At 46.3% G+C, this 10,011-nt stretch overlaps 1 protein-coding gene across 1 annotated transcript; it reads right to left on the reverse strand.

Annotated features, from left to right (window-relative positions):
• Positions 1-4,179: 4,179 nt before the first annotated feature.
• Positions 4,180-9,637, reverse strand: LOC147098027 (uncharacterized). Its single transcript, XM_085970805.1, has 4 exons — positions 9,488-9,637; positions 6,580-6,718; positions 5,971-6,009; positions 4,180-4,349 (listed from the first exon to the last, which is right to left on the reverse strand). Exons 1-4 carry the CDS (start codon positions 9,635-9,637, stop codon positions 4,297-4,299), a joined length of 381 nt encoding a protein of 126 aa, XP_085826931.1. The 3' UTR covers positions 4,180-4,296.
• Between the last annotated feature and the right edge of the window lie 374 nt (positions 9,638-10,011).

Here is a 10,011-nt window from a genome sequence, read left to right on the forward strand (position 1 = left end):
GTAAAGCGCTTTGAGACGTCCGGTGGTCATGAAAGGCGCTATAGAAAGGCATGTCTTTTATATGTGACTCCAGACCCACAGAAATGTGGTTGACTCTTAACTGCCCTCTGAAATGGCCTAGCAAGCCATGGCTCACCACCGCCCCTTGAGGGCATTTAGGGATGGGCAATAAATGCTGGCGATGCCCACACCCCGTGAATGAATAAAAAAAACGACAATAATTTCCTGACATGCAGTTCTATGGGAACTTCCTGTTGGCTATTTTTGTTTTGCTCCTGGTAGGAAGGCTGAACGATGTGTTTCCCAGCTGCTTTGAATGGTAAACTCCCGATCAGAACCAGTTTAAATCCCAGCGACTAATGCTCGAATTTGATCCTGCTATTCAATCAGTTTTGTCTGTTCTTGGCTGAGCTTTTTAGTAGCCAACTGAGGAACGAGGAAAAACCGTCACTACCCTACAAATAAACTTCTCGTTACCGATGATGGAGCTGAGTTAACATTTTCTGAGAATCTATAATACAGATCATTCCTCAGATCAAGGAGAGTTAATGTGACAACACTAGGAACCGACTTGGGGGGGTGGGGGGGAAAGCAGGGAGAACGGTGAAAGGAAGAATGCATCATAAATGCCGGGTTGGCTTCTTCTCTAAGACCACCTTGAAGGCCGGCAGAAGCTGGGAAATATGTGACAAGTTCTGACCCTCCGTCAGTGGAAACTTTCCCATTTTATGCACTGCAAGATTTAGCAAACCAGCTGAGGATACAGGGATCAAATTAGAGTCCTTACTTTGCCTTGAACAGACGGCTCTTAATGCGTCGCGTTGGAGTTTGCAACCTGGAATTTATTTTAAAAATCAGCAACTGAAGTGGCTTTAAAAGTTTGTTTTTTGAAATTGCTTAGGCAGTTATGGTTGATTTCCTTAATGAACACGTCACATTTTCCAAAGCTGATAATAGTTGTGGTTGTAAAAATGTCATGAAGTCAGCTCCATTGAAACTCCCAAAAGTGCCTGCCAACAGCTCCACTTGCTGTGACAGGAACTCGCCTGATGCACAGCTGGGGCAATAGTTAAGTTAATCCTGAGCAAAAGACCAGGACAACTACGTGCTGACCTCTTTCTAACTAATCCTGTAGACAGCATCATACTGAGAAGTTCAAGGGATGTATAATTCTGTAATAATGGCTCTTTGTGGGTGCCATGAGTAGGGAATTAACTTCTATATTTTTTTTTTCTTTGAGGTGCCCCGGTCCCAGAAGAGGTAACATATTTCTGTCGGAGGAATGTTGAAGGCCTTGGGATTGGAAGAGGATGTGTGGAGGTGAGTCTGCGAAAGAGAAATTGCACACCCTCCACGCCCAACAGGGCATTCCCTCCCCCTTTCCCCAGGTCTGAAATGTCGTACATCCTGAAGCAATGCTCATGGGTCAGTACCTTTCCAAGACATGCGTGTGTTGTTTAGGAGGCAGATTGGTGGGAAAACATGACCAAAATCTCTGGGCTTCCCAAAAGGGTCAGCGAGTGGCTTAAGCCACAGACTAGGAAGGCCCTAACCTTGACCCTGATGTGTGCCAAGTTAGATGATCTGAGTCGGGGGGAGGGGGGGGGAAAGAGAAGAGATAAACAGGACCTTGGGAAAATTAATCCAAGAGTCCTGCTTCAGATTGTTTTACAGTAATCTGTGTAAACCTCAGGTGACCCCAGAACCAGACGTACTGTAACCGGAATGCATTCCCCAGTTGTATAGTCTCTCACTCTTGGGCTCATTTGAATGGTCACCTGGGCAAGGTACTGTTTGTGTTCCCAGTGTCCAGAGAGGTGCACTCCAGCAACAAGCCAATGCTTTCAGCAGAGATGGGGGCGCCAGGGGCTAAACTTGCATGAAAAACCTCTCTAAGTAATAACTGCTACTGATCACATTCTTTTATATTGTAATTGCCCTTGGGTTCTGAAACATTGCACTCACGTGATCCAATATACTGTAGTCACACTGTAGCTAATAGTTCCTTCCCTTAAAATATATTTAGAAATTGTGCTAATTAAGTACTGTATGACTTAACAACTCAGTGGCACGCCATGCCATATTAGGAGACCCTACAAATCCTAGCTTCAGGATACATGCTCAAGATTGCTAGGCTAGAGATTGCTGATCTCAACCTGGCAATTAGGAGCAACACCAAGCTAAAGCAGGGTACTTGATCAATCGGAGGGAAGGAATCTGACCCATCAGGAGCTGCATTTTGACAGGCGGCTGTGGAAGTCGTGTGGACCTGACCATTGTTTCTGTCAAGTTGTGATTGTGAAAATTCTCCAATGAATAAAGGAACAATTTATACTGAAATTAATTTTAAGGTGCTCAGAAAATTCAGTAGCACAAACTATAATTTTGATGAAATGACCATGAACTTGTTGAACTCTGGTGCATTTGTAACCTTTTTGTCCCAATTTCTTCCTCTCTCTCCTGAGGGGGGTTGACTGATTCTTGGGTGCAGTTCTACAGGGACCAGCAGTGCTTTGACCAAGTGGAGCATCAGACAGGCTATTAAACAGTGGGGAATGTGGAAGTGTCTCTCACAAGCCTGATCCAGTCTTCATCCCATTGTACAAAGATGATTTCCAGCAGTCACTGGACAAGAGCTCAGGAGTGGACAGGTTGGCTGATTTTCCTCATCTGTAGCCGGGGCACTGTGGCTAATTGCAACGTTGCTCCCGCAGGCCGGCTGAGGAACAGCATCACCAAGTTCCCCTTCAAGTCACACACCGTCCTGACTTGGAAATATATCGCCGTTCTTTCATCGTCACTGGGTCAAAATCCTGGAGCTCCCTCCCTAACAGCACTGTGGAAGTATTGTCAGCACACGGACTGCAGCGGTTCAAGGCGGTGGCTCACCACCACCTTCTCGAGGGCAATTAGGGATGGGCAATAAATGCTGGCCTTGCCCACATCCCAGGAACAATTTTTTTTTTAAATCCCTATCGGATCTGTACAGCTCAGTAACACCAGGCAATTGGTTTCCTCATTTCAGCCACTGACGGAGTACTGTGCAAACCTGATTCTGCTGCGTTTCGAATATGGACAACTATTTTCAAACAGGGTACACTGCATTAATCAGCAGAGAGGCAGCAAGGTTAAGGTTGATTAGAATCTTAACACTGTTTCTTTCCAAAGCAGAAGTGTACACAAGTTCTGAACACGTACAAACCAACGTTCATATAAATAAATATTGTCTCCCTTTCCTTCTACAGTTTTTTAAAACCCGTTTGGTGTCACTGAACCACTACTTGCCGATTTTACTTTGTCTTCACTCGTGCTTTTCTCAGCCTCAGCGGTGTTCTGCCCTTCACCAAGGTTTCTTAATTTATAAAAAGGTGAGATGGTGCACTGTTACTCTGTGGATAATTAAGACATCCATTCAAAGCTGCGCACACACTGCCTGAGGCCTGAATCAGTGATGGTCCCGGACCAACTGCGAGCATCTGGAAGGCAGCAGCGCGGGGGCAAAACATTCCGAATCTCGCTTTCTTCCCCCACAAACTGCCTCCTCACAATGGCATAGCCGAGATCCACAACTCTGGGCAACTACAGGGAACTCTTTATTATCCGGCACCGACGGGACCAGCGTGGTGCCGGTTTATCAAAAAGTCCGGATTACAGAGAGGTATAGTAAAAGGTACGAGAGCTCCGTGCACAGCAACAAATTCAGGCTTCCCTGTTGCTTAGCAACATGTGCAGGAACCCCAGTTACACAGCCACAGATCCAGGAACTGCCAGTAATATGAAGTAAAACTTACCTGAACCTACTCCTGAATTTTGCCGGTTAACAGAGGTTTCCGGTTATTTAGGTGCCGGTTAAAAGAGAGTTTCCTGTATAACATAAACCTCTGTCTTGCTGCTCCCTGGTGCCACCTGTTGGCACAGCCTACAATGTACATCAGCTGAACCAAGAAGACATTGCTGTTAAGACTTTTTTGTGCATCCTTCACAAAAATTTAGAAGGAGGTAAATGTAGAAGCTGAAAGATGCAGCAATCTAATCATGGGGGGACTTTCCCCTGTACTTTACACACATTGGCTGAGCTCTGACGTTTCACTGATTTGCTTCGATCAGTGGCTGGGATTGTATTTCCTCTCTACCTTGCTCAAGCCGGCCATTTTAAAAGGTAGTAAAGCCCACACAGTATTCAGTTCTTCCAGCATTTATTAAACAGAGCGGCAGTAACCAAATTAGCCTTTCCAGTTTATGAATTGCTTTTCGCTCAACTTCACATTGCCACATTCACTGGTTTTGTTCAGAATGTCAATGCTGTGACAGGTCAGCGGCAGCAGCATCTCTTCCTGGATTCCAGACACCTGTCAAAAGGGGAAAGGAAAAAGATCAATTTCTGTGGATAAATGCCAGTTACGGCTTTAATTCTACCCTCTGACAATTGAATACCCATTAGTGTATATAAACCTCAATATTACAAACTCAAGGGGTGCACCTGCCCCCAGTTTTCTTCGAAAGGTACTGACTTGTGCTGGGGTACAGTTCTATGAAAGCCAGTTTCTCTTCAGTGACCACACTTCACGTACGAGGCTACACAATGAATATTGGGGCTATCACAAGCGAGTCCAATTGAGCCCTCCCCCAGCATCTGCACATATGCAGGAGTCACTGGATTACAGATCAGAAGTAGGATCAGCTGATTTTCCTCCCTCCTTCTTTGCCTCTGGTTGCTGAGGCCAATTATTGCACCACAATGCTTGCCCTGCCTTGAGACTATGGAGTGAAGCGGCGAGCTTTTGGTCTGTATGGCTGTGTCTACATCGATTGGTGCCTTTATCTACTTGGCCAGTGGTTGCAAACTGCAGCCTGTGGTCCATATATGGCTCTTCAGAGCTCTGGCTTTGCACCCCCTCAAAGCCCAGTCAACTGGGAGATTTGATAGAAGTGTTTAAAATCTTGAAGGGTTTAGATAGAGTAAATAAAGAGAAACTGTTTCCAATGGCTGAAGGGTCGGTAACCAGAGGGCACAGATTGAAGGTGATTGGCAAAAGAACCAGAGGCGACGTGATGTGTTAGGATTTGGAATGCGCTGCCTGATAGGGTGGTAGATACAAGTTCAATCGTAGCCTTCAAAAGGGAATTGGATAAATATTTGAAGCAGAAAAGATTGCAGGGATATGGGGAGAGAGCAGGGGAGTGGGTCTAATTGGATTTTTTTTGAAACAGCCAGCACAGACTCGATGGGCCGAATGACCTCCTCCTGTGCTGTACTGTTCTATGATGATATGCTTGCATTGAGGCAGTTCAGAGACGATTCACTAGGTTAATTCCAGAGATGAGGGGGTTGACTTATGAGGAAAGGTTGAGCAGGTTGGGCCTACACTCATTGGAATTTAGAAGAATGAGAGGTGATCTTATTGAAACATATAAGATACTGAGGGGGCTCGACAGGGTAGATGCAGAGAGGATGTTTCCCCTCGTGGGGAAATCTAGAACTCGGGGGCGTAGTTTCAGAATAAAGGGTCGCCCTTTTAGAACTGAGATGAGGAGGAATTTCTTCTCTCAGAGGGTCGTGAATCTGTGGAATTCTCTGCCCCAGAGAGCCGTGGAGGCTGGGTCATTAAATACATTTAAGGTGGAGATAGTCAGATTTTTGCGAGATAAGGGAGTGAAGGATTATGGGGAGCGGGCGGGGAAGTGGCTTTGAGCCCAAGATCAGCCATGATCTTATTGAATGGCGGAGCAGGCTCGAGGGGCCAAGTGGCCTATTCCTGCTCCTATTTCTTATGTTCTTGTATGAACTTAGTCCACTGATTTGTCCTGTTTGAATGTTGTGAGCCTGGAGATTTGAGGAGGACTATTCTAAGTGTTACTGCTTCATTATTGAAAATGACTAAATCGGAACACCAAGATCGATTAGTATCAATAAGTTTAGATATATGCAAATTAATGAGACCATGAATTGAAACTTGATTTTTGCCCCACCTTCTCTTTCTCCACCTCCCAAGGCTCCATGGTCTGCACCTACGAGATAAATAGCTTCAACACTCTTGCACTGGACATTGGAGAAATCTTGAGCCAAATTTTGCAGAATATGCCAAACAGTACTCATGTTAACTGGGCCAAAATGGTGCCCGTCCTTGATGCTTTTCACTAACGAGTGGTTGGCAATCCATTATTTGACAATCATTGTGTTCCCAAACACAACCCACAGCATGCCGCCCCCGCATGAAAGGAGACTGCAGAAATTGTTGGTGAGAAAATTACTGTAGCAGGCTGAAAAGTGCCAAGTTAGAAAAGCAGAACCTGACCTAGAGTGAGCCTGCCGGTCTGGAGTTGTAAAATGGATCAGGTACAAGAAGAAGTTGCACTGGTCTCAAACCAAACAGTTCACAGCATCAGAATTAATGTTCTGGTTAAATCTGTGTATATTACAATAAGTGCATTCCATGTACATATCCATTCGAATTCCCAGTTGACAATGCAAATAAGTTAGAATATTCTGTTGTACAGCTCTATATGAAATAAACAGTTCATTTGCACGTTTCTATATTTTTTTCTCCTGATGGCATTAACGCGTGCTGGAATGCCTACCCATGTGGTCATTCTTCCTGTTGGAACCGAGACGACGAGTGGCAGCAGGCTCCGAGTCCATGAAGGGCATCACAGCTGTGCCCAATTCAAGGGCACATGCCAGCAGAGGTGGATTGTGATCAGGCAAAGGAATCCTGACCTGAAGAAAGAGGGAGACAATTAAAATTAACGAGCATGAATATAACTCAAATTTGACCATTCCCCCCCCCCACACACACGTTTAAATTATGTAGAATTGGCCTTTGGTTTGTTGCATAACAAATTATTGAGGAGCTGCTGCCTATCATACTTGATGATACAAAAATTGTTATCTTTCCACAGAACGGTTAGTTCGTTTCTCGCTCAATAAATATTAAGTCACAGTTCCATGCTACTTACCATTGCATGAGATAATCCGTCAATTCTCAGGTAATCCGTTAGAAGAGGGTAATCTCCACCCACCCCCAAATGTAGTGGGGATGATTAAGAGTGAGCAGTCATGCTGCCTGACCCATGGATCAGCACGGAGAGTGACAGGAAACGACACTCTCTCGATTGCTGGAGCTGGAAGGAAGGAAATAATGAAAAATAGTACGGAGGTCGAGCAATTCATATCAACTGACAGGAAAATGAGAGGACTGCACTTTTTGTTGCTGGAACCTGGGTAGTTGCCATCTGGAAATTGTGGAGAAACTGATCCTAATCAGCCTCTGGTATATCATACTGGGATTCCAAACTACACCCCACCTCCAAGCATATTCTCTAAAATACTGATGGAAAATTGTGCCAATCTGGATATCTTTAAACCATTTTTTCCTGCCTTTTTTCCCCCTTCCTGATGGCATTGACTTCTTGCCATGGTCAAGTTCCACAAGCACCAAGTGCGATCTGATATCTCTCCCAAGTGTGCAAGTCTAGACCTGGTGAGTGTCAGCACGCAGACTATTTGACCATATAGATTTAAAGTCAAGCCCAACGCTGTCCTCATCCAACAACCCCACACGCGCAAGTGATCAGGAAGGAATATAGTGGATATTTCCCCTCAAGGCTACGGAGTCCAATCGTAGAATCCCTACCACCACCCCAGTTGAGATTAACTAACAACACAGACTGCCGCTCTAAGCACTGGTATTAAACGGAATTATCCCCGTTTCCTCTTCCATCGCGCAAAGTCAGAATCCTCCTTGCTGCAGGAATATGTCTGTACCTGTTCCAGAGAACTTGTGAACATCGCAACACTTTGTAGGATGAGGCACACAGAAGGTGCATAGTACTCTGAAGCGTTCCTATAGCAGACTTAAAAAACGCCAGACCAGGAAAAAGGCACTGACCCAGAGTGAGTCTGCAAAGTAGAACTGCAATCCTGACTGAATTATTGGAATGATGTTAAAAACACTACGCTCTTTACTGCCATCATTCCCCCCTTCCTACACCTCAAGCTACTAAAACCCAATCTTGACATCACCAAATTGTTACAACTAACCACATCGTCTTAACCTTAGTGGTATCCGGAACTATGGGATTCGGCCCTTCACCCAGCTTTCTGAAAAAAAATCATTTCTGAACAGCCTGTTTGCAGTCAGCACTTGCAGTAAATCCTATACATCCTACTTCAAGACGCCAACTTGCTGCGCCACTATATTGCTTCTGTGTCTCCATTTTGTCTTGAACTCTCAACCTTCTGACTCAGTAACGTCTCGCCACTGAGTCAGAAGGTTGTGGGTTCAAGTCCCACTCCAGAGACTTGAGCACAAAATTCTAGGCTGAAACTCCAGTACAGTACTGAGGGAGTGCTGCACTGTCGGAGGTGCCGTCTTTCGGATGAGACAAACCGAGGTCCCGTCTGCTCTCTCGGGCGGACATAAAAGATCCCCGGCACTATTTTGAAGAAGAGCAGGGGAGTTATCCCCGGTGTCCTGGCCAATATTTATCGCTCAATCAACATCACTAAAACAGATTATCTAGTCATTAGCTCATTGCTGTTTGTGTGAGCTTGCCGTGCGCAAATTGGCTGCCGCGTTTCCTACACCTCAGAAAGTACTTCATTGGCTGTAAAGCGCTTTGGGACGTCCTGAGGTCATGAAAGGTGCTATTTAAATGCAAGTCTTTTTATTGCGCCTCCTTTCCTCCATTAAAGGTGCTATATAAATGCAAGCTGTTGTTTTCTGGGTACCTGCAGTACAGAGAGGTGCACTGTGCATGGTGACACCTGGTACCAGTGTGTGCCAGGGCATTAACAGAGTTAATGTTTCAGGTTGATGACCTCTCAGAATTGGATTTTTGTTAAAGATGCTGGCGAGGGGGGTTATTTTCCCCCCAGTGTAACACGGATCTATGGAAGAGTCAGTCACTGAGAGCGGCTGCCATTTCACAGGGCAGCCCTATTCTTAGAGTAGTACAGCGCAGAAGGAGGCCATTCACCCCATCAAGTCTGTGCCGGCTCTTTCGAAAAGCAATCCAGTTAGTCCCACTCCCCCGCTCTTTCCCCATATCCCTGCAATTTTGTCTCCTTCAAGTATTTATTCCATTCCCTTTTGAAGGTTATTATTAAATCTGTATCCACCACCCTGTCAGGCAGTGCATTCCAAATCCTAAACACTCCTTGCGTAAAAAGGTTTTTCCTCCTGTCGCCTCTGGTTCTTTTGCCAATCACCTTATTGTCAGCTCTGAGCCTCAACTTTGAGGCCTTGTTCCTCCTGAGCCCATATTCGAAGCCGAGGTCGAACCCAAAGACTTGTTTTTTACCTCAGAAAATAGCACCTTATAATAGTTTAATTAATAATAGGTTTCCTTTGGTTTTCATGGTCTGGGCGTTAATTGCGCCCCTCTTGAAAAGGGGGCGTTTTTGTTAGATCTTTTCGCCTGATGACGCAGGTGCCGTCCTAATTGTTCAATAATTCAATTAAAAGAGTAGAAAATAGCACCTTACAGTCACAGTGAGGGAGCCCCGCGGCCTTTCCCCGGCAGAGGGTCTGTTGGGGGGGGAGGGGCTCGGTGTTTCCCCGCTGTCCGTCCACTCGCCGTCATTTTGGCGCCTTTCCCGGCCCCAACCGCAGTCCCGCCCCCCCTGAGTTCCCATTGGCAGACGAGCTTCAGACCGCGCTTGCCTGTTGGTTAATAGCTATGTCAATCACGCGTATCCCGCAATGCACTTCGGGAATTGTAGTTTTTTGTGCTCAGGCCGCTTGAGAGCTGTCGCCCCGCCTCTAAACTCCAGGGGGCAGTGTCCCTCACCCCCAGGGGAGCAGTGTCTCTCACCCCCAGGGGGCAGTGTCCCTCACCCCCAGGGGAGCAGTGTCTCTCACCCCCAGGGGGCAGTGTCCCTCACCCCCAGGGGGCAGTGTCTCTCACCCCCAGGGAGCAGTGTCTCTCACCCCCAGGGGGGCAGTGTCTCTCACCCCCAGGGGAGCAGTGTCTCTCACCCCCAGGGGGCAGTGTCTCTCACCCCCAGGG

This window comes from Somniosus microcephalus, chromosome 30, assembly GCF_052327205.1.
Source record: "Somniosus microcephalus isolate GS21.2 chromosome 30, FLI_Smic_1.0, whole genome shotgun sequence".
Taxonomy (NCBI): domain Eukaryota; kingdom Metazoa; phylum Chordata; class Chondrichthyes; order Squaliformes; family Somniosidae; genus Somniosus; species Somniosus microcephalus.

What these genes read in the sequence shown, in the direction of transcription:
- LOC147098027 (XM_085970805.1), bottom strand. Translation starts at nt 9,637, where the DNA reads ATGGGAACTCAGGGGGGGCGGGACTGCGGTTGGGGCCGGGAAAGGCGC. An exon ending in GGGGCTCCCTCACTGTGACT is followed by an intron (nt 6,719 to 9,487) that starts GTAAGGTGCTAT and finishes CTCTTTCTTCAG; the next exon opens with GTCAGGATTCCTTTGCCTGA. An exon ending in GGGAGGTGGAGAAAGAGAAG is followed by an intron (nt 4,350 to 5,970) that starts GTGGGGCAAAAA and finishes CCCTTTTGACAG; the next exon opens with GTGTCTGGAATCCAGGAAGA.